General features: G+C 44.9%; 1 protein-coding gene across 1 annotated transcript in view; it reads right to left on the bottom strand.

Annotated features, from left to right (window-relative positions):
• Window positions 1-25,367, bottom strand: part of LOC130453919 (multiple epidermal growth factor-like domains protein 6) — a 221,608-nt gene extending 196,241 nt beyond the window's left edge. The window contains exon 1 of the mRNA XM_056795969.1: window positions 24,762-25,367. Within this exon, the coding sequence (XP_056651947.1) occupies window positions 24,762-24,853 (92 nt within the window). The 5' untranslated portion in view covers window positions 24,854-25,367. The remainder of the gene's footprint in view (window positions 1-24,761) is intronic.
• Window positions 25,368-27,114: the final 1,747 nt, after the last annotated feature.

Here is a 27,114-nt window from a genome sequence, read left to right as displayed (position 1 = left end):
CAAAACAAGAATAAAGCAAAGTCAAAAGACTGACAAAATAGAAGAAAACATAAAATATCTCACTGAGAAGATGATAGATCAGGAAAACAGAGGAAGGAGAGACAATTTGAGAATCATTGGTCTACCTAAAAAAAACAGAAATAAACAGAAATCTTGACATCATATTACAAGAAATCATCCAAGAAAACTGACCTGATGTTCTTGAACAAGGGAGAAAAATAGACATTGAAAGAGTTCATAGAACACCCTCTACACTAAATCCTCAAAAGACAACTCCCAGGAATGTAATTGCCAAATTCAAGAGCTTTCAAGCTAAGGAGAAAATTCTACAAGAAGCCAAAAAGAGACAATTCAGATACCAAGGAGCACCAATCAGGATCACACAAGACCTAGCAGCTTCCACACTAAAGGACCACAAGGCTTGGAACATGATATTCAGAAAGGCAAGAGAATTGGGTCATCAACAAAGGATCACCTATCCATAAAAACTGACTATATACTTCCAGGGGAAAGTATGGGAATTGAACAAAATAGAGGCTTTCCAAGTATTTGTAAAGAAAAAAACAGAACTAAGTGGAAAGTTTGATATCCAAACACAAAGATCAAGAGAAACATGAAAAGGTAAATAAGAAAAAGAGGGAAAGGGGGAAATTTTTCTTATTCAAACTTTCTTCTTTAAGGGCTACAATTAGATCAAAGTATATATATTAATATATGGGGAAAATGTTATTTATAACTCTCAAAAATTATATTCACTGTTATAGTAATTAGAAAAATCACTCACAGGAAGAGATTGGGGTAATAAGTGCTATAAAATGATATACAAAAAAAGAAAAAGGGAGGGGGGAATTGAAGATGGCACCAAGAGATGCTTGAAGAAATAAAATAAATAGGATAATATTTATCACACAAAGATATGCATGGGAAGGAGAGGGGAAGAATACTCTCATAAGAAGTAAAGGAAGAGAGTGCTAATAGGTAATACTTAAACCTTACTCTCAGAGAAATCAATTCTGAGAGGGAAGAGCATCTAGATCCATTGGGGTCTCAAATTCTATCTTATCCTACAGGGAAAGTGAGAAAGGAAAACGGGGGGGGGGGAGAGGGAGTACAAAAAGAGAAGGAAAGAGAGGAGGAGGGAACTTAACAGACCCTAAAAAAAAAAACAAGAAGGGAACAAAAAGGGAGGGGCCAGAAAGGGAAGCATATCAAGGGAGGAGATTAGGGGGATTGATTAGAAGTAAACCACTGGTTTAAAAGGATATAGCAAAAGAAGAAAGGACAGAACTAGGAGAGGATATCAAAATGCTGGGGAATACACAAGTGACAATCATAACTTTAAATGTGAATGGGATGAACTCACCCAGAAAATGAAAACAAATAGGAGAGTGAATTAGAATCCAAAATCCTACCATATGTTGTCTACAAGAAACAAACCTGAGGTGGGTAGACACTCACAAGGTTAGAATTAAAAGTTGCAGCAAAACCTATTGGGCCTCAATAGATAAAAAGAAGGTAGGAGTTGCAATCATGATATCTGACAAAGCCAAAGTAAAAGATATGATTAAAAGGGATAGGGAAGGTAAATACATCCTGATAAAAGGGAGTATAGACAATGAGGAAATATCAGTAATCAACATGTATGCACCAAATGGTATAGGATCCAAATTTCTAAAGGAGAAACTAGTGGAATTGAAGGAGGAAATAGATAGTAAAACTATACTAGTGGGAGACCTGAACCTACCACTATCAAACTTAGATAAATCAAATCAAAAAATAAATAAGAAAGAGGTAAACGATGTGAATGAAATCTTAGAAAAATTAGAGTTAATAGATATATGGAGAAAAATAAATAGGGACAAAAAAGGAATACACCTTCTTTTCAGCAGCACATGGTATATTCACAAAGATTGACCATGTATTAGATCATAAAAACAAGGCAAACAAATGCATAAAAGCAGAAATAATGAATGCGACCTTTTCAGATCATAACACAATAAAAATAATGATCAGTAAGGGTACATGGAGAGTGAAATCAAAAATTAACTGGAAATTAAATAATATGATTCTCCAAAATCAGTTAGTTAGAGAACAAATCATAGAAACAATAATTTCATTGAAGAAAATGATAATTATGAGACATCCTTTCAAAATCTAGGAAGACAATTAGACACTCAAAGTAAGGCAATAGAATTCTTCCTTTCAGGAACAGCAAAGAGGCCAGTGTTGCTGAATCAAAGACAGCCTGGGGAAGGAATGCAAGAAAGGGGGTATGTTTTAGTTGGGACTGGTATGGGGAAGGCTTAAAGGGAAATAGTTTAGTTAATCAGTAAGATCAAAAGCCAAATTGTAAAAGGTTGACACATGAGTAGTCAGTGAGGAAACTGAGGTAATAAAGGCAGATAAATTCCCTCTAGGACTAGAGTTCTAATTTTTTTTGGTGCCAAAGATCACTCTGGTAATTTGGTAAAGCCTTTGGAGCTTTTTTCAGAATAATGTTTTTAAAATACATGTAATAAAATTCATAGAGTTACAAAAGAAACCAATTCTATTGACACAGTTATGTTTTTCAAAAAATTTAAGTTGATGATCCCCAGATTAAGGATCCTGAAATGAAAGAAGAGACAGAGCAGAAGAGCGTAAGGGTCAAGTGAAAGGTTGCTTTTAAGGATGGTTGGAGATTAAAGCATGTTTGCAGAAAGTGGGGAAGGAGTCAGTAGATGAGGAAAGATCAAGGATGAGACAGAGTGGGGGGGATGATCAAAGGGCTAAACTCTGAGGGGACAGGATCAAGAGCACAAAAAGCGGGCCTGACCTTGGAGAAAAGGGTCACCTTCTCCTCAAAAGACAAAAATCAGCATGGAAGAGAGATCTCGGCAAAATAGTTCTGGGAGGCAAGCTGCTACAGGTTTTTAGACAAGAACAGGCAAGGGTCAGGGAATCAAGCACATCAAATCCTTTCTTTCCGCAAAGAATTTAGACTTTTGAAGTTTCAAGATTCCAGACTAATTTTGTGTGTGTGTGTGTGTGTGTGTGTGTGTGCATGCGTGTGTGTGTGTGTGTGTGTGTGTGTGTGTGTATTTTGTTATTCAGTTGTTTTCAGCCATGTCTGGCTCCTCATGACCCCATTTGGGGTTTTCTGGGCAGACCCATTAGACTAGTTTGCCATTTCCTTCTCTAGCTCATTTTTACAGATGAGGAAACTGAGGCAAATAGGACTGTGTGACTTATCCATGGTCACACAGCAGGTAAGTGCCTGAGGCCAAATTTGAACTCAGGAAGATGAGTCTTCCTGACTCCAAGCCCAGCATTCTATCCAATGAATCACCTGGAATATTATTGTGAACTAGGCAAAAACATAGCAAATATGAACACTTCTATATTCAAATAGAGCTTCATAACTACCTACCTATCTTCCAATAATCCAATCAGAGAAATTTTCTATCCCTCTCTCCTCTATTAACAATAGATAATGGTATTTCTGCAGTGCTTCATTAGTTACAAAGCCCTTTCCTTACCTGGGAGCTAAGTAGCTCAGGTGTCACCATTTTATACCTAGGAAAATCCAGCCTCAGAAAAGCAACATAATTGTTCCAAGGTCACCTGATTCCTTAATGTAATAGCCAGGATTCAAATCCATGTCTTCTGTTTTCAAGGTTAAGGCTCTTTAAATCAAGAGGAGCAATGCTGGTAGCCTAACAGTACCAGATCTCAAACTGTACTATAACAGCAATCATCAAAACAGTCTGGTATTGGCTAAGAAATAGAATGGTAGGTCAATGGAGCAGAGTAGATCCATAATATTCAGGGGTAAATGAACCTTAGCAAGCTAGTGTTTGATAAACCCAAAGACCCCAGCTTTTGGAAGAAGAACTCACTCTTTGACAAAAGCTGCTTGGAAAAATGGAAAATGACATGGCAGAAACTAGGCATAGACCAGTATCTCATACCCTATACTAAGATAAGGTCAAAATGGATATATGATATAGATATAAAAAGTGATACTACCACTAAATTAGGGGAACACTAAGTGGCTTACCTGGCAGATCTTTAGAGAAGGGGAACATTTGTGACCAAACAAGAGATAGATAGAATTATAAGATGTAAAATGAATAATTTTGATTATATTAAATTTAAAATCTTTTGTAAAAATGAAACAAATGAATCTTAGAAAGGAAACAACAAACTGGGGGGGGGGGGGATTTTATAACAAACTTCTCAAATGTTTAGAGAACCAAGTCAAATTTATAAGAATATAATCCATTCCCCAATTGATAAATGGTCAAAGGATATAAATAGGCAATTTTCAGATGAAGAAATCAAAATCATCAATAATCATATGAGAAAATGTTCTAAATCTCTCTTGATTATAGAAATGCAAATTAAAGCAACCCTGAAGTACCACCTCATACCTATTAGACTGGACAATATGACAGTAAATGAAAATAGTAAATGTTGGAGAGTATGTGGCAAAATTGGAACACTAATGCATTGTTGGTGAAGTTGTGAACTGATCCAACCATTCTGGAGGGCAATTTGGAACTATGCCCAAAGGGCTATAAAACTGTGCATACCTTTGATCAAGTAATATCAGTACTGGGTCTGTATCCCAAAGAAATAATTAAAAGGGGTAGGACTACTTGTACAAAAATATTTATAGCTGCTCTTTTTGTAGCAGCAAAGAATTGAAAATTATGGGGATGTCCATCAATTGGGGAATGGCTGAACAAATTGTGGTATATGTTGATGATGGAATATCATTGTGCTATAAGAAATGAGAAGCAGGATGGTTTCAGACACTAAGGTCTGGTGTTGGGGTAAACTACCTAATATTTTTTAATGTTGTTTAGTTGTTTCAGTCATGTCTGGTTCTTCGTGACCCCATTTGGGATTTTACAATTAATTTGGCAGATGAGGAAACTGAGGCCAACAGGATAAAGAGACTTACCCAGGAACACACAGCTAGTGTCTGAGGCCAGATTTGAACTCAGAAAAATAAGCCTTTCTGACTCTAGGCAATGGTGCTCTATGCTCTACAGTGCCACCTACCAGCTCTTACCTAATAATTACAGCCGTCTCAGAGCAGAAGGGGCTGCCTCCATAGGTGATGAGCCTTTCCCCTTCTTAGAGGTCTAACAAAGGCTGGATGATCACTTGAATAGGGGGAGGAAATCTTTTTCAAGCATGGATTGGCATTCCAGAGAGCAATTTGGAACTATACCCAAAAGGCTATAAAAGTATGCATCGCCTTTGAGCCAGCAATTCAACTACTAGGTCTATATTCCAAAGAGATTTATTTTAAGGAGAAAAGGACCTATTTGTACAAAAATATTGCTAGCAGCTCTTCTTGAGGTGGCAAAAAAATTAGAAACTAAGAAAAGGTCCATTAAAAGGGCAATAGTTGAACAAACTATGGTAGATGATTGTGATGGAATACGATTGTGCTATAAGAAATGACAAGCAGGATGTTTCAGAAAAACCTGGGAAGACTTACATGGACTGATGCAGAGCAATATAAGCAGAACCAGGAGATCATTGTACACAGTAACAGCAATAATGTATGATGATCAACTGGAATGATTTAGCTACTCTCAGCAAAACAATGATCTTATGATAAAAAATCCAGACCCCTCCAGAGGAAGAACAGATGGAAGCCTGAATGGAAATCAAAGCATACTTTTTTCCTTTTCTTTATTTTTCTTGGGATCTTTTTTTAGTCTCTGTTTTCTTTCACAATATGATTAATTTGGAATATGTTTTGTATAACTACACTGTGTAATTTCTATCAAATTGCTTGCCTTCTCCAGGAGGGAAGGAGGAAAAGAATTTGAAACCCAACTGTTCAAAAAAATTAATGTCAAAAATTGTTTTTACATATAATTGGGGAGAAAATGAAAAAGGAAATAAAATGAGTTGGACTTGATAAGGGCCAGGGTTCCTCGTCCAGATGTACCTGATTGGACCGCTGAACCTGAAGTCAGGAAGACCAGAAGTAGAATCCTGCCTCTGTCTCTGATATTATGCATTTTAAAAAGTGATTCTGTGGGGCAGCTGGGTGGATAAGTGGATTGAGAGCCAGACCTAGAGACAGGAAGTCCTGGGTTCAGATCTGGCCTCAGACACTTCCTAGCAGTGTGACCCTGGGCAAGTCACTTAACCCCAATTGCCACTCTTCTGCCTTAGAACCAATACAAGCATTGATTCTAAGACAGAAGACATGGGCTTAAAAAAGACAAAATAAAAACATGATTCTGAGAAGGGTTCCATAGGTCTGAGGGTCATCTCTCTAGGGCTGAACACACAGTAGCAGTGTCCAGGATGGGCTAAGCAACTCTCTAGGTGGACTGTCTTTCTCCAAGGTTCTGTGTGTTAGGAGTTCGGGATTAACTGTAGGAGCTAAACTTCTTGAGGCAGCTAAGTGGTACAGTGTATATCCTCTTGAATTTAGGGTCAAAGACGCAAGAGTTTGAATCTGGCCTCTGATATTTCCTAGCATGCTAATATCATCCTGGGTTAGTCATTTGACCTCCTACAGCCTCAGCTTCCATATTTTTAAAATGAGAATAATAATAGCACCCACCTGGCATATAGTGCTTTAAAATTTATACATGCATTCTCTCTCATTTGCATACTAATGAGGTACAAATGAGAGAGAATGCACGTGCAAACTTTAAAGCACTATATAAATGTTAGCTGTTATTGCTTATCATTGGGCAGCTAGGTGGTACAGTGGATAGAATGCTAGGGCTGGAGTCAGAAAGGCATCTTCTTGAATTCAAATCTGACCTCAGACATTAACTAGCTGTGTGACCCTGGGCAAGTCACTTAACCCCGTTTGCCTCAGTTTCTTCTTCTATAAATGAGCTGGAGAGGGAAATGGCAAATGTCTCCAGTATCTTTGCCAAGAAATCCCTGAACGGGGTCACAGAAAGTTGGGCACAACAAAATAATAGCACTATATAAATGTTAGCTGTTGTTTTTATTTATCATTGAATCCTGATGAATGTAAGAGTTGAAAGGGACCTTGTAGGCCTCAGAGTCCAAATCAATCCTTCATTTTATAGATGGAGAAACTGAGGCACAGACAGGTTAAGTCACAGGAGTTAAGTCCTAGCCAAAGTCAGAGGTAGGAAGGCCTTTGATGCTTCCCTTTTGAGGAGGAAGTTCTGGAAAGCATGGGGGAATCTAAAAGCACCAAATCACAAATGGAGCTCAGGACAGTCCCAGAACTCTGCACACCCTGCTCTCTCTCTCCTTGGGTCACAGTAAGAGAAACATGAGCCTTCTCTTTCTTTCTCTTTCTCTAGTTATGTGGAAGGATGCTCTGTACCGTTTCCACCCAAGGCCTGACAAGTCTTCTCTAGATCTTAGAACCAATTTGGAGGCCAATCCCAGATTTGGGAACTAGGTGGATCCTTAGCTTCCAAAGGAAAAACAAAAGGCACAAATGTTTTAAATTAGCAGGAGAGAAAGGGTTCCCCACCTCTGGGCAAAATTCCAATCAGAGCTTCTGCTACTCTGAAGAAGGATCTCAAAGGATTCTCTGCAATAGACCAGAGAAAAAACCAACCATTCTATGCTCTTTGCCCTCCGCTCCATGTGGCAGAATCCCTAGCTACCTTCAAGGGGCCACTGGTGGACTACATGAGGTCTTTTATGACACCTCCAGTCCCTTAACATCTGAACCTCAGTTTCCTCATCTGTAAAATAACTACTTCAAAAGTCATGATCAAAGAAAGAGCCTAGATATATCCCAAGACGTCATAAAGGAGAACGACCTCAATATGCTAGAACCAGAGGGGAAAAGAGAAAAGAAATCACTGATCATCTAAAAGGGATCCCCAAATAAGAGTGGACACCATCTCCATGTTTCTTGTGCATCTGCAGTATTGAGCGAAGAGCTTGAAGGCACATAGTGCTCAGCAAATTCATTATTCATTCAAGAGAACAATGTTACTGAAATCAAGAAGAGAGACGACATCCAGGAGTGGGTTGGTCAGTCATGTTTTGAAAGTTGAAGAAATATCAAGGAGAATGGGGCTCTCCCTTCCTTAATTCATGGACCACAGCACACTGGGCCCTTCTCTCCTCTACTATCTCCCAAAGTCTGGCCAAAGGTCATGTGTCCTGCTTCCATGAAACTCCCTATCCATCTCGTCCTCTGCCCTCCCCTTCTTTAGCCTTCAATCTTTCCCAACATCAAGGACAGTTCCAATAAGTCCCATCTTCTCGCTCTGTGGCCAAAGGACCAAAGTTTTGGCTTCCATATTTGACCTTCCAATGAACGGTCAGAGTTAATTTCTTTAAATATTATATAATAATTACTGTGTAATTGGAAGTCTTGTGCCTTTGAACTACATTTCCCAGGAGCCCACTGACTTCCTGTCATTACAGGCTGATGTAGAGAGGGGGATATACTGGGTGGGGTTCTTGGTCTTGGTCTTTTTGCTTCCTTCAGCGACTGTGGTGGAGCATGGAGATTTTTGAAAAGGTAGATTAGTCATGGGCATGTGATTTTATTTTATTACCTTTTTATTCCTTTATCTCAAGTGATTATTAATAAATCTCTTAAAATATAAATTTGAAATTACTGTATGTTCATTTTAATTTTTACATTACTCATCAATGAACTTGTTCTCTCCTCATCTTTGGTAAAATCCAATGTCCCTGAGGACAGTTTATTTCCATTTTTGTCTTTGAGTCTATCACCAAGCACATAGTAGGTACTTAATAAATACTTTCTGTATTGAATTTGTATTTTCCCCCACTGAGAATACTTCTTGCTGCTAATGCTGATCCCAACATAGAAAGAGTACTATGAACTTTCTATGAGTTTTGGAGGAGAAGAATGAATAAACAGAAAACAGAGAAAACCCAGAGCCAAGAAAACTGGAAAGGACCCAAAGCTAATTTGATTCTCTCAAACTGCCTTGGTCCCAAGACCCTTGTTTGGAATAGAACATATCCTAAAACACTGTTACTGCAGCAGGGACCCTTGGACAGAACCTATAAGTCCCAACAGCCCATGGAAGCTCAGAGGGCTCAGGAAATGGCTATGGAGTCGCTGAGTCCTTCATCTTCCCCAAGGATGATGCTTCAGTCTGCATGGAAGCCCTTTTCTCCTTCCTGCCTGATTCCCTCAGAAGCTGGGAATGCTCACAGTCATCATCACTAAGCTGACTGTAGGTTCCATAGCTCATCTCCACCCAGTTTCTATTAAGGTTCTCCCAGAAAAGATTTAAAGGAATTTATGCCAAGTGAAGGAAGCAGAACCAGGAAAAACAGTTACATGATAACCGCCATAATGGAAAAAAGAGAACATTGAGAGACTCCCAAATTCTGATTAATGTAATGGCACAAATGACTCCGAAAGATGGGACACTTTCCTCCTCTTGGTAGAGATGGTGTTGAGTTGGTTTAGTAACATCCAACTCTTGGTGACCCTATTTAGGGTTGGTTTCCTTGGCAAAGATACTGGAGTGGCTCGCCATTTCCTTCTCCAACTCATTTCACAGATGAAGAAATTGGGGCAAATAGAATAAACTGACTCATCTAGGGTCACACAGCTAGTAAGTATCTGAGCCTGAATTTGAACATCAGAAAATGAGTCTTCCTGACTCTGGGCACCATATCTAATGTACTACCTAAGGGACAACATGGTGTACAAGTTGGGTTTGAATTATGGCTTTTCATTTGCCATCCAATGACCTTGGGAGAGTAACTTCCCCTCTCAGGGTTAAGTTTCTTCCTTTGTAAAACAAAAATGTTGGACCTCTAAGGCCTCTTTGATTCTATTAACCCAGCTCGGACTCCATTTCCTCATCAGTAAAGCAGAAATAAACAGCTGGCCATCTCCTCCAGTCCCCTCTGAGAGTTCCTTCTCAGCTTTCCTGTAGGTATCATGAATCTAACTAGCCTCATATCTGTTGCCTCCTCCATTAAAATGTAAGCTTCTCAAGGGCAGGGCATTTCTATGCCAATACATAGCACCTAGTGCAATGCTTTGCAGAGTGGAGACTTTAAAGATGCTTATTAAACTGAACTCCCTTCTAACTTCTTTGGAATCGGGAAGACTCATTTTCCTGAGTTCAAATTCAGCCCCAGACACTTCTTAGTTGTATAACCCTGAGCAAACCACTTCACCCTGTTTGTCTCAGTTTCCTCCTCTGTAAAATGAGCTGGAGAAGGAAATGGCAAACTACTCCAGTATCTTTGCCTAGAAAACCCCAAATGGGGTCATGAAAAGTCAGACACAGCAGATTTACCTCAGTTTCCTCATCTGTAAAATGAGATGGAGAAGGAAATGGCAGACTACTCCAGTATCTTTGCCTAGAAAACCCCAAATGGGTTCATGAAAAGTCAGACACAGCAGGTTTACCTCAGTTTCCTCATCTGTAAAATGAGATGGAGAAGGAAATGGCAAACTATTCTGGTATCTTTGCCTAGAAAACCCCAAATGGGGTCATGAAAAGTCAGACATAGCAGATTTACCTCAGTTTCCTCATTTGTAAAATGAGCTGGAGAGCAGCTAGATGGCTCAGTGGACTGAGAGTCAGGCTTAGAGACAGGGAGACCTGGGTTCAAATGTGGCCTCAGACACTCCCTAGCTGTGTGACCCTGGGAAAGTCACTTAACACCAATGGCCTAGCCCTTACCACATTTCTACCTTCAAAGCAGTACTTAGTGTGCATTCTAAGAAAGAAGGTAAAGAATTCCAGTGCTTTAGACTGGCACACAGAAGAAGAAATGCTAGCATGCACCAAGTACTCTGCGAACATGGAAAGGCCTCATGGATGTAAGCTATGATCACTATTCTGTGGGAGCCTAAGAAGCTTTGCTCACGTGGTCCAAGTTTCTTGTCTCCAGGCCAGAAGGAGCCCCTGGCTGCTCTCGCCCTTCCCCCCAACTTTTAAGGGGGAAGACAGAGAAACGTGGACCGACTTTCTTCCCTGGCAATGTGTAAGGAAGCTTTCGGCATCTCAGAAGTCCAGCTCGAACAGCTTTTCCCATTGGGGGATTGGAGGGATGTGGCAGAGGGGGAAACTGGGAGTGAGAGGGGAACCGGACTGCTCCACACTGACCAGTCTAAGTGGGTCCTTGTGGGGAGAGAGCAATCAAAGTGTCTCTAGCATCTTTTAAAGAGGAAGTGCAAACCCGCTGGTATGTCCAGGCCTTTCTGTTCTATACAGTCCAATCCTGCTTTTCATTTGGGGGTCGGGGGGAGAACTATAAAGTGAACGGAATGTGATCTGAAGGCGAATTCTTCCCAGCTCTCAGAACATCTGGTCCCCCAGAGCCAAGCTTAGCTCATAGCTGGACTCAGAGTCTTCACGAACCTAGAGGCAAGGTAAACTAGGGAGACTCCCCCAAAGAGGCAGCAATTACCAAGCAGCTGGGCTTCCTGAGCCCCCAAAGACCTCCTTTCCACCTGTGGGAGAGGGAGACAGACAGACATACAGAGGGGGGGGAGAGAGACAGACAGAGACAGAAACAGAGACAAAGGGACAGAGACAGGAGAGAGAGAGGGGGGGGAGGGAGGGAGGGAGGGAGGGAGACAGAGGGAGACAGAGGGAGAGAGAGAGGGAGGGAGGGAGGGAGGGAGACAGAGGGAGGGAGACAGAGGGAGAGAGAGAGGGAGGGAGGTAGGGAGGGAGACAGAGGGAGAGACAGAGACAGGAGAGAGAGAGACAGAGAGAGAGAGAGACAGAGAGAGAGACAGAGAGAGAAACAAAAACAGGCAAAGATAGAGAAAGAGACAGAGAGAGAAGGAAGAAGAGAGATAGAGACAGAGAGAGGGAGGCAGAGAGAGAAAGAGAGAGACAAAGACAGATAAAGATAGAGAAAGAGACAGAGAGGAGAGACAAAGACAGAGAGAGGAGGGAGAGAGGGGGAGAGAGAGGGAGAGGGAGGGAGAGAGGGAGAGAGACAGAGACAAAGGAAGAGGGAAAGAGGGAGGCAGAGAAAGAGAGAAACAAAGACAAAGATAAGACAGAGGAAAGACAGAGACAGAGAGAGAAGGAGGGAGAGGCAGAGAGAGGGAAAGGGAGGGAGGGAGGCAGAGAGAGACAAAGACAAAGATAGAGAAAGAGAGAGACAGAGCCAAATACAAAGACAGACAGGAGAGAAAAAGAAAGCGAGAAGACGGAAGGAGAGAGGGGGGAGGGAGAGAGAGGGACAGAGGGAGAGAGGGACAGAGGGAGAGAGGAACAGAGGGAAAGAGAATAGGAATGTGGAGCTGAGAAGGACAAGAGTCCAGCTTCCTCACTGGATGAAAACATGAGGTCTGGAAGAGGGAGGGTAAAGTCAGAGAAAGGCCTGGCAAGTAGCCAACGTCAGCACTGGTGTAGTAGAGGAGAAAGAGCCCTGGAGGAGGAGGGGTTAAGTTGGAATCCAAAGCTTTGCTACTTAATGATGGAGGGTTTGGGGCAGCACCTTAACTTCTGGATCTCAGTTTCCTCATCAGTCCGGCTAATACTTACGTAATGCTTTAAGGCTTGCAGAGCCCTTTAAACTCAAAACGCAGCTGATCCTCACAATAAACTTTGTAAAGCAGATGCCTGGATTAGCCCTGGTTTTTGGTTGTTTTTCTGAAGCTCAAGGAAGTTGTGGCTTGCCTGGAGTCACACAATTAATAAATGTTAGCAAGGAGGGCTAAGTGGCCCAGTGGCTAGAGAGCCAGGCCTGGAGATGGTAGGTCTTAGGTCCAAATCAGGCTTTGGACCCATCCTAGCCGTATGACCCTGAGCATGTCACTTTCTATCCTCAATTGCCTGGCCCTTAAAACTCTTCGGCCTTAGAACTGATATTGAATATCAATTCTAAAATAGAAGGTTCCCCCAAAATGCAAGTATTAGAAGCAGAATTTGGACCCAGGTCTCTCTTGACTCCCAAGCACCACTTGGCTATGCTAGACTGAATGGAATGATCTCTAAGACTCCCTTCTAATATTAAATTCCATGGACAGAAGAGCTCATTCAAATCTTGCTTCTGCTACTTAAAACCTATATGAATTGGGATAGATGCTTAACCTTGCTGGACCTCAGTTTCCTCATCTGTAAAATAAGGGAGTGGGACCAGACAGTTTCTAAGGTCCCTTCTTGCTCCAGCCCCGTGACCCTCTGATTTTAGGAAGGCAATGAATTCAACAAAGATTTAACAGATCCACCACCACATAGAGGTCACTAGGTGGCATTTGGAGTTTTTGTTACTTACTGATTATCCATGGCATTAGTGTGTCTCACTCCCTTTGAAACAGTTTCACAGAGACCAAGGCACTAGCATTAACACAGTTTTTGTTCATGAGCACGGAGTAGGACCACTGATAATAGGAATGATCGTGCCAACACGGTACAGTAGGTTTGAAGCGAAGGGACCTGGATTCAAATCCTGCCTCTATTGCTTATTCCCTGTGCAACCCTGGGAAAGCCATTTAAACTCTTTGGGCTTGACATGCCACCTAATCAAACCAGCCTATTTTACTAAGGTTCATTCTGTCTCTGAATCAATCATCTTATGGCATAGCCTGACGGCAAAGCCCAACAGGAAGGGAACAGCTCAAAAGAGAATGTGACTTTCCAAATCCAGTAAGACTGGGAGATGGGAATGGACAGGGACATGCCTGGGGAGAAGGAAGAGAGGGAAAGGAGCTTGAGAAGCACCAGAGACAGAGGCATGAAAGAGCTTTTACAGTGGAGAGCACGATGGTGGCAGGCAATGCTTAAACCTCAGTCTCCCTGGAACTTGCTCAAAGAAGGAAAAACATAATAAACTCCAGCTTCAGATAGACCAGCTGTGTGTCTGTGTGACTCTGGGCAAGTTGCTTCAATTCTTTCAGACTCAGTTTACTTATCTATAAACTGACGATACCTCTAATATCTACTTTCTAAGGCTAGGAAGGCTAAGGAAAGGAGAAAGAAAAAGAATGAAAGAAAGGGAAAATGAAGGAAGGGAGAGAGGAAAATAAGCAAAGACTCTTGGTTCCTTCTTTCCTTTATTTAATAAACATTTATTAAGCACCTACTATGTGCCAGGCACAATGGTAATGGATAACATTATGAGGATAAAAATCAGACCAGGTATGTGGAGTAATAAGGGCATGGTGATGGAGGAAATAGAGTGCTGATCTTGGAGTCAGGAAGATCAGAGTTCAAGTTCTGCTTCTCTCCCAAAATAGCAGCATGACCCTGGGTAAATCAACTAAATTTTCAATAGGGGAGGAAGGAAGGGAGGAAGGAAGGAAGGAAGGAAGGAAGGAAGGAAGGAAGGAAGGAAGGAAGGAAGGAAGGAAGGAAGGAAGGAAGGAAGGAAGGAAGGAAGGAAGGAAGGAAGGAAGGAAGGAAGGAAGGAAGGAAGGAAGGAAGGAAGGAAGGAAGGAAACAAAAATAAAAGGAAAGAAACAAGAAGGAAAAGAAAAAAGAAAAAGAATGAAAGAAAAAGGGAAAATGAAGGGAGAGAGGAAAATAAAAGACTCTTAGTTTCTTCTTTTCTTTATTTAATAAACATTTATTAAGCACCTACTATGTGCCAGGCACAATACTAATGGATAACATTATTTTTATTGAGGGCCCCATCAAGAGTAGGTGAAAACCCATCCTCCCATTAAAGAGGAGGGGACTGTGGGTATGGAATACTACATACACAGTCTGACATGGAAAGATTGTTTCATTTACCTGTTTTTCATTGTTACAAAGGATACACCTAAAATAATAGCAATATAAAGGCGGTGTTTAAAAATCAGTAGCATTTCCACAAAAACACAAGGTGGGAGCAACCACATAGCATCAGCTTCAACGCTTCCAAACCTCGAATTGAAGCCTCTCCTGACACATGGTAGCTAAGTGAACATGGACCAGACACTTCATCTTTCCTTGGCCCCAAGCCTCCTACTACAACTACCATTTGCTAAGCAGTCACAAGCCTGCAGCAGTGGAGGGTTTTCCTCATTGGTAGCCCCTCATCCCAATGAAATCATAAATTTGATCCAAAATCTGTGTTGTGATGCAAATCCCTATGGTCAGAGGCTCTGGAAAAAGCTGAAGGTACGATCATTATGGTCCTGGTGATTTTGAAAAATAGACCTGCATGATCTCTGTATTGTATGATAATACACATACCGCCCATCTCATATGATCTGCTATCTTAGGGAGCGGAGAGGGAGCATGAATTGTAAAATGTCAGAAAAAGAAGATCATTTCCAGGGGATCGAATACTATTGTGCTATATAACATGATGAACAGGAGGATTTCAGAACTGATGCAGAGTGAAATAAGCAGAACTAGGAAAACACTGTACACAGTAACAGCAATATTGTGGCGTGATCAAATGTGATAGACGTTGCTACTCTCCGCAATGCAATGATCCAGGACAATTCTAAGGGACTTATGAAAAAGAATTCTCTCCACCTCCAGAGAAAGAACTGCTGGAGTCAGAATGCAAAGGAAAGCATCTGATTTTTCACTTGTTTATTTGGGTTTATGTTTGGGGGCTTGGGTTTTAGAAGATCCCTCACAAAAATGAATAATATGGAAATGTGTTTTGCATGATAATACATGTATAACCTAGACTGAATGGCGAGGCAGGAGGGAAGAAGGGAGAGAAACATCAGGGATCATAAACTTCAGAAAACTTCTGTGGAATTTTAATAAATTTTTTTAATCGTATTGACATGTAAAGAAGTTTTTAAATAAAATAAAAATTTAAAAATCAAGTGATAATAATGCCGTGTGAGATTGCCAAGGCTCCTTCTGACGATGCCTGATCTGGCCCCCATTGTTAGTGCTCTCTTTGTGGAGTCCATATAACATCAGATTGTGCAAAAAACACTTGCTAAGTGTTGGGTGGTTGAAAGTAACTAAGCTGTAACAGCAATTGTGTACAATATTCAACGGTGAAAGGCTTCGCTCTTCTCAGCAAGGCAATGATACAAGCCAATTCTGAAGGACTCGAGATGAGATGCTAGCCATCTCTAGAGAAAGAGCCGGACAAAGTCTGAGCAGAGATCGAAGCATGATTTTTTTACTCCTTTATTATTTGGGGGAGGGGGCTGGCCTGAATTTTATTTTACTATATGACAACTATCAAAAAGTTTTGCACAGATGAACACATATAATCTATATCAAAATGCTTGTCTTCTCAAGGAACAAGGAGGGCAGGGAAGACACAGAGAAACTGAAACCTAAAATGTTTAAAGACAAATGTTTAAAATTTTTGTTTGCGTGTAATTGAAAAAAATTAAATGGAAATAAATAAGGTAAAAATCATCTGACATCACCCAACTCCCCTGCCTCCACTACCAGGGTCCTCCCCTGGGTTAATCAGGTCCCAGGAGTTGTTCAGGGACCAAGAAGGAGGAAAGGCTGCTGTCTAAGGCAGAGCTCCATCTTCCTGAGAAGCCTCATAACCATGGAAACCTAAAGCCGGTCAAGGACTTCATTGTCCACAGATGCTTTTCTGGTTGGCTCCAGAGGTAGGAATCCCAGGCTGAGCACTGACTCAGTAAATGGATGGACATAGGGGCCCGGAGAAAAGGACACTCATTCTACCTCTGGCAGCAAAGATCCACTTGATGGGCCAGCCTGGAACTTGGAAAGATCCCTAGATTTGGAGTCCCAGGCACTGGGTTTGAATTCTATTTCTAGTCCTTCCTCCCTTTACCCTTGGCCAAGTTTATTCATCTGAAAAATGGGTGTAAGTTGATTAATGGCCTCTGAGGTCCATGAGGAATAGAGACAGAAGGATGGAGTGAAGAGCTCTAGCCCTGAAGTCAGGATGACTTGGGTTTGAATTCTACCCTTGATACTATCTTGAAAGCAAAAGCTATTTAACATCCCAGGAGTTTCTGTTTCTAAGTAAATTGGAGGACCAGGAAGAGGACCCAGGTGAAAACCTAAGCCAGGCCAAGGAAAAGCAGGAAGCTGGGAGGGAAAGTCCGGAGCTCTTTCTCCTTGAGTTGGGAGCAAGAAAAGAGCAGCACCTGAGACTCTCTGAGGTGCCAGATCTCATCCTTTTCCCCTCAGCAGTGAAAAGCTCTGGGCTGTGTCTGTTTCATTGAACTCAGTTCAAATAAAAACATATTCAGGGGCTGCTGGATAGAGACTGGCCTCGATGCTTGAGAGAAGAAAGCAAAGACAAAGCAGCCCCACCTCTGCAGCACTCTTCAAGGATCAGAACATTCACCCAGAGAAGTTCAAGGTGATCTGAGCAGGGGGAGGGACAGGAAGGACCAGCCCTGGGCAGGTACAAGGGGAAAAGTAGGGGAGACTATGCTATGTCATGGGGTATGAGTTCAGATCCTGACTATGCCACTTAATACCTGTCTGACCTTAGGGAAGTCACTTAACCTTGATTACACTCAGATCCCTTCTACTATGAATTCTGTTTCCTATTTAACATCATGATTAGAAGAATCAGGAAGGCTTTGTAAAGGAAGTGAGACCTGAACCAAGCCTTTAAAAAAGAAGGAAGGAAGGGAGGGAGGAAGGAAGGAAGGAAGGAAGGGAGGGAGGGAGGGAGGGAGGAAGGGAGGGAGGAAGACAGGAAGGGAGCAAGGGAGCAAGGGAGGAAGGGAGGGAGCAAGGGAGCAAGGGAGCAAGGAAGGAAGGAAGGAAGGGAGGGAGGGAGGGAGGAAGGGAGGGAGGAAGACAGGAAGGGAGCAAGGGAGGAAGGAAGGAAGGAAGGAAGGAAGGAAGGAAGGAAGGAAGGGAAGGAAGGAAGGAAGGAAGGAAGGAAGGAAGGAAGGAAGGAAGGAAGTTATTTCTCTAGTCCAGGCAAGAGGTGCTGAGGGCCTGCATTACTTAGAGTATTCCCTGAAGTCTAACAGGAATGGAAATCTTACAGACCTCCCCATTTAGGGAGTATTTCAACACCCTCTGTATTACAAGACCTGGCCGTGCAAGGCACCTGGGAGAGATGGTTAGAGCAAATTACACAAGAACACACAGCATACATTTCCTGCCTTCGTGGTCTAATTGTACAGGTAGCATGGCTGTTAGACAGTTTTCTAGACTTGTAGTTCTCTTTTGAGGCCTGAGTTCATCTCTGTGTAACCTTGGACAAAACACATGACCTCTATGAACCTCAGTTTTCATCATCTGTAAAATGGGTCTAATAGCACTTGCATGACCTACCCATCAAGGCCATTGGGAGAAAAATGTTTTGTCAGATTAAAGTATCACAGACGTGAGTGACAATGAGGATGAGGATGAGTCCACACATTAAAAAAATTAGAATATAGACAAGAGCCAGAGATTGACTGGGACAGACAAAGCCAGGGGAGAGGCCCTTGTGAAGGGAGGACAGAAAGCTTCATGGAGGAGGTGAGGCTTGACCTGGCCCTGGAAGGAGCCAAAGACTTTCCATGGGCCAGGGTGGAGGGAGACGTGGTGGCAGGGAGGCAGTAGAGGCAGCAGCAGTGGCAGGTGTCAGGAGGAACTGAACTCTTCCAGTGTCAAAAGCCCCTGAAGTCCATCAGCTGCCCATTCAGACTGATCCTTCTCAGGCTCCTGAGAGCAGGCAGTTCCTAACCTGGGTCTGTCATCTTCATTTTTTAAATGGTTTTGATAGCTACATTTTACCACAGTTTGTTTTCTTTGTAGCCTTTTACTTTTAATTCTATACTTGTTCTTTATTTATAACTACCTGGCTGCCCCCACCACCAAATGCATTTATATAGATGGGTTTCTTTTTATTTTTAAAGAAGGATCACACAAATGGGCAGCTGAGGTGTCTCAAAAGAGAGCCAGGCCTAGAGACAGGAGATCTTGGGTTCAAATCTAGACTCAAACACTTCCTAGCCGTGTGACCCTGGGTAAGTCACTTAACCCCTATTGCCTAGCCCTTATTGTTCTGCCTTGGAACCAGTATACAGTATTTATTCTAAGATAACAAGTAAAGGAGGAGGAGGAGGAAAATAAGGGAGAGGGGGAGGGGGAGGAAGAGAGGATGCCAAGAAAGTCCAGAAAGCAGAGTATATGATATCAATTTGAGTAAAGATCGACAGAGAAAGAGAGCAGAGTGCTATTAGGATGAGACTAGTCAGCAGACCACTGGAACAGGAGGAAGAAATAGATGAGGTGTTAGAGAAATAGTTCACGTCTGGACGCATGCCAGAGCCTTAATGCCATTGCCATCTGTTAGAGCTTTCTCAGGGCCAAAAGCCAAACAGCTAATAAACTCCTGGTCTGCCTTAATGGCAGTTTTGTCCTTCAAAAGGACCAGCAAGGAGGAACTGGTTACTGATGCAGAAATGATGGAAACCATATACATCCAAACATTTATCAGCCCTTTTTGTGGAATCCAAGAAACTGGAAATAAAGGATACAGCCATCATTTGGGGAATGACTAAGCAAACTGGGATGCATAAAGGCAATGGAAAATTATTGTCCTGTAAGAAATGATAGATAAAAGAAGCACGAGAAACCTTGTGAATTCATGAAGCCAGGTGGCATCAGGGGTCAAGCGCTGGATCTGGAATCAGGAAGATTTGAGTACAAATCCAGCCTCAGACACTGACTATCTCTGTGAGCCTGGTCAAGTAACTTAATCTGTTTGCCTCAGTTTCCTCAACTATAAAATGGGTGTAATGAATACTAACACCTACTTACCAAGGTAGTTGTGAGGATCAAATGAGAGAGGCTCTATATAAATGCTTATTCCCATGCAAAGTGCAGTATGTGGGTCCAGGAATCCAACATGCACAATAATCGCGATTTTGTGAAAGAAAGAACAAAAACAAAACAGATGCTATACTGTGCCAAATCTTTCTCTTTGGCCAGAAGGGAGAAGATGGGTACAAAACTTAGTATGTCCTGCTCAATTCAGTTGTTTTGTGGTTTTTCAGTCTTTTCTCAGTTATATCCCTCTCTTCATAGCCCCTATTAGGGATTTTCTTGGCAGAGAAAACTGGAACGGTTTGCCATTCCTTCTCCAACTCATTTGGCAGATGAGGGAAACGGAGGCAAACAGGTGTTAAGTGACTTGTTCAGGATCTCACAGCCAGAAAGTGTCAGAGGACAGAGTTTTAACTCAGGTCTTCCAAACCCCAGGTTCATCATTCATTCTATCCCCTGTGCCACATAGCTGCCCTCAACTGGTTTTATTGGACTGCATTTCCTACCCCCCACCTCTCTCTTTTCTTTATTGATTGCCACAAGCGAAGGATTTCTGAAGAAAAGAAAGAGGAGGGCCATATTTGGACATAAAAATGAACCAATACATAGTATTGATTCCAAGATGGAAGGGAAGGGTTTAAAAAAAATAGAAAGAGAGAGATGGGAGAGAGAGGAGGGAGGGAGAAGGGGAGGGAGAAAGGGGGGAGAGCAAGGGAGATGGGGGGAGAGCAAGGAAGGAAGGAAGAAAGAAAGGAAGGGAGGGAGGGAGGGAGGGAAGGAGGAAGGAAGGAAGGAAGGAAGCAAGGAAGCAAGGAAGCAAGGAAGCGAGGGAGGAAGCGAGGGAGGGAGGGAGGGAGGGAGGGGAGGGAGGGAGGGGAGGGAGGGAGGAGGGAGGAAGGAAGGAAGGAAGGAAGAAGGAAGGAAGGAAGGAAGGAAGGAAGGAAGGAAGGAAGGAAGGAAGGAAGGAAGGAAGGAAGGAAGGAAGGAGGAAGGAAGGAAGGAAGGAAGGAAGGAAGGAAGGAAGGACCATATGAGGAGAGGTAGCAACACTAGCTTAGAAATGTGGATGGAGAGGGAGAAGAAAGCTGGACACAGTCTGACCGCAGATAAACTGCTCAATTCAAAGAAGAAAGGCAAGATATTACCAAGTATGTGACTATGATCAAGGCAAAGTGGAGTATAACAGAAATCAATTTGACTTTGGAGTCACAAGACCCAGGTTCAAAATCCTATCCCTGCCACTTACTACCTCTGATTTGGGGCAAGTCATTAGCCACCCTGGGTTTTGTCACCTACAAACTGATGGTGGGGTGGGATTAGGTGACCTCTGTGGTTCCTGTTGGTTTTCTCCTAACTCTATGATACAATGACTCCTTGAGCAGAAGGCTTGTGTGGGGGATGGGAGATTACAAAAACAAGTGGGAAAGTTGGTCAACAAAAGGTGTCTTCGAGAAGACATTTACCTCCAATTTCCAAAAGAATCTCTTTCCACGGGGGAGCTTCAGTGGCATTCCAAGTAAACGCACCCTACTTGGGAGGACAGAAAGGAAGTGTTTCTGGGAGAGACAGACCCATCGTGAACATCTGGAGCAGGAAGTAGGCTCCAACAGAGACCCAAAGGAGTTAAATCCCTCAGAGGAGTGCAGCCAAAGCTTCGGGGCTCTGTTTTCCAGAAAAGATGAGAAGTGACTCATCTGGAAACCTGGGGCTCCGAGCTTCAGGCTAATATCATTTCAAAACTGCGAGACTGTATAACTCTCCTTCTGAAACTTCTGACACAAACCTGCTACTAACCGTGATACTAAGCAAGTGGGCTTTCTCCTCAATCTCTATTCCCTCAACAGCCCCTACCTCAGAGGATCACTGAGAATCCAATGATATATGGAAAGCACTTTGCAGACCTCAAAGGGCCATATTTATCTCACCTCTGCTCCCCTTGCCCTAAACTGCCAGACAATGGCAGCTTACAACAGACACATGGCAGTGGGAGACAGTCCCTAACTGCCTTCTTCTGCCTGTTTCCCTTTATGAGGCCAGCTCTGTGACCAGTGATCTTAAGAAATGAACGCTTTCCAGATGTGGCATTAACTTCCTTGACAAGAATCTTCAAGGAGGGCAACTGGGTGACTCAGTAGTTTGAGAGTCAGTCCTAGAAATGGGAAGTCTTGGGTTCCTAGCTGTGTGACCCCTGGGCAAGTCACTTCATCACCCATTACCTAGCCCTTACTACTCTTCTGCCCTAGAACCAACATAGTGTTGATAATAGAATTAATTCTAAGGTAGAAGGTAAGGGTGTTAAACAAAAAGGCTCTATGAGTTTGGGATTCAAGGATCAGTCAAAGCATGGTCTCAGTTTCCTCATCTGTACTTCAGGGGAGGTGATGCCAAGATGACCTTTAAAGTCCTTTCCAGTCCTCCATCTGGAATCTCGTGATCCAATCTTCTCTCTCAGCACATTTGTTGTTTCGTTGTTTCAGTCATATGACTCTTTATGACCCCCCTTTGGGGTTCTCTTGGCAGAGATGCCGGAGTAGTTTGCCAATCCCTCTCCAGCTCGTTTACCAGATGAGGAAACTGAGGCCAACTAGGTAGCCTGCCCAATCATCCAGCTAGTGAGTGACTCCAGATCCATCGCTCTATCTAGCACCCCACAAGCATATAGATGAAATGAAACTAAGAAGGTTTCTGGAAGCACCCCATTCTGGAGCACCCGGCCCATTTTACGGCTTCAGCAAAGCCTTTTTCAGGCCAGCATCTTTCCATATTCTCTCCCCATGGTCCCACAGAATGGCTCCCATCCCAGAACAGCAGGACAGTTGGGGGTCAGACATAGTGTAATCTCCCAGGTGCTCCACTCTCCGCTCCAAGGTTCTCAGGAAAGTTGGGCAGGAGAAGGGGCGGGCAGATCCCCACTCCAGGCAAGGGTCTGCTATCAGCAGGCACCACAAGCTTCAGGGTTCTAATTCAGACGGATCAAACTCAGATTGGCTTGCTCTCCCAAATGCAACCCAAAGCAGATGAAAATGTAGTTCCTATCTGCTTTTAATGGGTGGATGTATTTTTTAAAAAAGAAATACAGAGGGGCCAGCTAGGTGGTTCAGTGGTTTAAGAGCCAGGCTTAGAGATGGGAGGTCCTGGGTTCAAACTTGGTCTCAGACACTTCCTAGCTGTGTGACCCTGGGCAAGTCACTTTACCCCTATTGCCTAGCCCTTACCACTGTGTCAAGGAAATTTATCCCCTCCCCCTCCTGAGGAGATTTTCCTGTCTATCAAGCATTCATGACATAGCAGAGTTGCACCAGGTACGTTCTGTAAGTTAATAAGTTAAGGTTTGGGAGAGAATAGAGAGAGAAGGGAGAAGAAAGAAGTCAGGATGCAGAGAAGGCAGGTGAGGGGGAAAGGAATGAGGAAGAGACTGGCAGGCTAGGCACACATGGTCAGGTTACTTATAGGAACGTTGTCTACCCTTCCAATAAACTTTATAAAAGATATATCTTATTTTTTATTATTTAATTCTTGCGCCACTCTTCTGCCTTGGAATCAATATGTATTGATCAATATGTATTGATTCCAAGGCAGAAGGTCTTCTGCCTTGGAATCAATATGTATTGATCAATATGTATTGATTCCAAGGCAGAAGGTAAGGATTAAAAAAAAAAGAATCAAAGGGGGGGGGGGGGTAAGTGACTTGCCCAGGGACACACAGCTAGGAAGTATCTGAGGGCAAATTTGAACCCAGGACCTCCTGTCTCTGGACCTGGCTCTCCATTCACTGAATCACCCAAGGTCATCCTCTCTTATTCCCATACTGCTACTTAATGACTTCTTAAGTCCTGTTCAGCATTTAAGTGTCTATGTGCCTGGCACTGAGCCAAGGCTCCACCCAGCCCCCTGTGCCCTGGGCAAGGCAAAAGACAAGTGAATCTCTGCAGGAAACCTCAGTTTCTTCCTTTGTAAAATGAGGGGAGGGGTCAATTCCAGCTGCAAATAGATGATCCCTGTAGAGTATTCCGGGAACTCGGGCTCCATCCACCTTTACTCCAAGCCCAGCGCTCTTCACACTCCCCCAAGCTGCCTCCCTTTAGGGAGGGTGCTTCCCCGGAGACTTCTTCACACATCAGCCTTCCACTGTGGCCACGGATGTTCCCAACGTGGAAAGGACGGGAGGAAGTCGCCTGAGAGGTAACTTCCTCACACGGCCTGCCGGCCAGGCCTACTGGGGGATCGTTCCCTAAATTAAATTCCCCCATTCAGCTCCCCAGCACCCCGCTTCCTGCTCCAGCTGCCCCGGGATCCTGTCTCTAGCCGCAGCCCTACCTAAAGTGCAGCCCTTTGACAATAAAGCCACTTGCTAAGGCACAGCTCGGCCATCAGGGGAACCGTGGCCAATAGGATGAAGGAAGCGCTTTCAGGCTTGCATCCCCCAAGCCAAGGTGGGGGGCGGGGGAGGGGGAAGGGGCCGGGGGCCGGGGGCAGCATTGATTGAGAGCCTGAGCCTGGAGTCACTCATCGACCCTTCCCCATCGCAGTCCCTCACTCCCCACTCTCAGCTCGGCCTCGCTGGGGGGAAGGGGGGAGGGGGAGGGGGAGGGCCAGAGCTCGCCAGCCATTCATGTTGTAAAGTATGCACACTATGCATGGGCGCGCTGGCAGAGCTCTCCGAGCCCCCGCTGAATGCCAGGCCAGGGACACAGCATTCACACGCGCAAACGCCCGGATCCCCTGGCTGGGGGCTGCAATAGCCAAAGTGAGGCAGAGCGAAGCCGGTGGGAAGGGGGCCCAGGGGAAAGCCGGGAGTGAAGTCCGGCACATCCTGGGAGGACGAACGCGCCCAGGCTGAGCTCAGACTCCGGCCAGCCCGCTGCGCCCCGGGCAAGGCAAAAGAGCCGCTGTTTTTCCTGCGGTCAGAGGCCAAACTTTTCTGGGTTCGTTTCCCCTGGCGCTGGGCACCCCGCGCCCGAGGCTCTGGGACGCAGGAACGGACCCCCGGACTGCCTGCAGTGGGGCGCGCCCTCCCCGACTCAGCCCCATAGCCAGATGCCAAGTCCTGCAGAGTGGGGAGTCAGGGCACAGCCCCCTCCTCCTGACGGGCAGGGACCAGAGCGCTGCGCTCCGTCAGCCCGCCACCTCCACCCCCGCCCGCTGCCTACTCACATGGGGGGCTGAAGCTGGCTCGCTGGGGTCGGAGGAAAGGCTACAGCAGCCAGCAGCACGGCCAGGACCAAGGCAGGGGCGGCTAGCTCCATGCTGCCCGTCACGTACAGGGGATGCTCGGGGAAGTTGGGCTCCTTCAGGAAGAGGCAGGCATCCCGCCGCGCTCCTCGCCTCTCCTGGCCCCACTCCTCCCGGCCGGACCGCAGAGTTCAGGGCAGCCCGGTGCCTCCACGTGCGCCGTTGGCCCTAGACGCGTCCGCTCCCGGGGGCCAAGCGCACAGGCGGATGACCAGCGCGCCCGGTGGCCTCTCCGCTGCGCGCCTCCCTGGGCAGCCCGCCCGTCACTCACTTCAACCGGGAGCCCTGCTGCGCCGAGCCGCGCCGAGCTTGGGCCAGAAACTCTGGGGCCCCGGGCTTGGCGCTGCAGGTGAGGAAGGTCCCGGCCGGCAGACGGAGACGCCAAGGCTAGCAGCCGCTCGCCACCAGCCCTTTAAGGGAGATGGAGGGGCAGGGGAGGGGGTGTTACTCCAGGGACCTGCGCGCCGAGATCCGCCCCCGATCAGAGCCTGGGAGAGGTTCCCATTAACCCTCAATGCGCCATCGGGCGGCCTCCCTCCTTCAGTGCTCCCCACCCCACCACCACCAGCCAGGCGGCGGCAGAAGGCTTGGCCCCACCCCCGGCCCCACCCCACTCCACCCCACCGTGGGATTTGAGGGAGCCGCGGGCACCCGCCCGCCCCTAAACTCTGCAGCTTTCCTCCAGGTCGGCCAGCCAGTACGAGGGAGCAGTGCCCAGCCCTGCAGGCTGGAGACAACCATCGCCCACCACCCCGCCCCCCCACTCCTACGGGACCGGCCGGAAAGCCCAGAAAGTGGCCTGCGGTCCCTAGAGTCATCAGCCCTGAGATCGAGCCGGCCAGTCCCACCTCACCTGCCTGCTGGTCCCTCACGCTTCCCCTCTAGACCAAAACAGACCTCTCTCCACAATCGAGGACGCGCTGGGCATCAGTGGTCTGGGTTTGGACCACAGGCTTCACCCTCTTACCTCAGAGGCTTCCCATCCCTTCCTCAGCCCCATCTGACCTCTGGCTGCCCCTCTCCCGGTCCCCTCTGCGCCCCCCCCCCAAAGAAAACATCCCGTTTCTTTCTCTTTCCCATATCACAAATGCGGTTCAAAGCCAAGTACACCATAGGCATTTGTGTGATTCTGTTCTGACTTTTCTTGGCAACTTGGAGCTTGGGGGGAGGGGGGGAGGAAGGGGGAGGGAAGGCCCACCTGCAACAGACATTATAACAGCCTGGGCCAGAGCAGATGCGAATACTCCAAGCCAGAAGCCTGTTTCTAGTTTATTAAATTCCCTCCTTTTAAAATCAGTTTTGGGGTGCTGCTGGGTTGTTTTTGTAAGAAGGAGCAACATAGGGAAGTCAGGGTAGATAGGGAGCTAAGCGCACTGCCGCTTGAGTGAGGTCAGGGGACTGCTACATTTTTGTCTTTCTGTCACCAGTGCCTGCTTCATGGAGGTGGCTCAGTGGTTTGAGAGCCAGGTTTAGAGACTGGAGGTTCTGGGTTTCAATCTACCATGAGCCACTTCCTAGCTCTGTAACCCTGAGCAAGTCACTTACCCCCCATTGGCTAGCTCTTACTGCTCCTTCTGCCTTGGAACCAGTACCCAGTATTAATTCTAAGATGGAAGGTAAGGGTTTAAAATAAATGAATTAATTAATTAATTAATAAGTAAATTAATAAATGAATGAATGAATGGATAGATAGATAGATAAATACGTGCCTGACTGAAGGGTCCCAGATCTCAGTAATCTCTGATAAGGGAATCCACCCAGCCAAATCTAAAACAGTAGGCAAATCAACAATCATTTCTATTTGTCTTTCAAAAAGCTGCCTGATTTTAAAGACCTCATTCAACAAACCTCAGCCAACTGTGCTTAGCCCTGGGGGAGTTAACTGAGCTTTAGATAAGACAAAGTCCCTTCCCTCAAGGAGTTCACAGTAGGAGAAAGATAAGACTCTGGAAGATAAGGTTAATATACAACATGACATCAGTGTCAATTAGGTAAGGAGAAAGAAGAAAAGAGAGAAAGAAAGAGAGAGAGAGAGAGAGAGAAAGAGAGAGAGAGAGAGAGAGAGAGAGAGAGAGAGAGAGAGAGAGAGAGAGAGAGAGAGAGAGAGAGAGAGAGAGAGAGAGAGAGAGAGAGAGAGAGAGAGAGAGAGAGAGAGAGAGAGAGAGAGAGAGAGAGAGAGAGAGAGAGAGAGAGAGAGAGAGAGAGAGAGAGAGAGAGAGAGAGAGAGGGAGGGAGAGAGAGAGAGGGAGAGAGAGAGAAAGGAAGGAAGGAAGTT

The sequence above is a fragment of the Monodelphis domestica genome, chromosome 4 (genome assembly GCF_027887165.1).
Source record: "Monodelphis domestica isolate mMonDom1 chromosome 4, mMonDom1.pri, whole genome shotgun sequence".
NCBI classification, from domain to species: domain Eukaryota; kingdom Metazoa; phylum Chordata; class Mammalia; order Didelphimorphia; family Didelphidae; genus Monodelphis; species Monodelphis domestica.
Note: the sequence above shows the minus strand (reverse complement) of the source record. Positions and strands in the feature narration are given on the sequence as shown.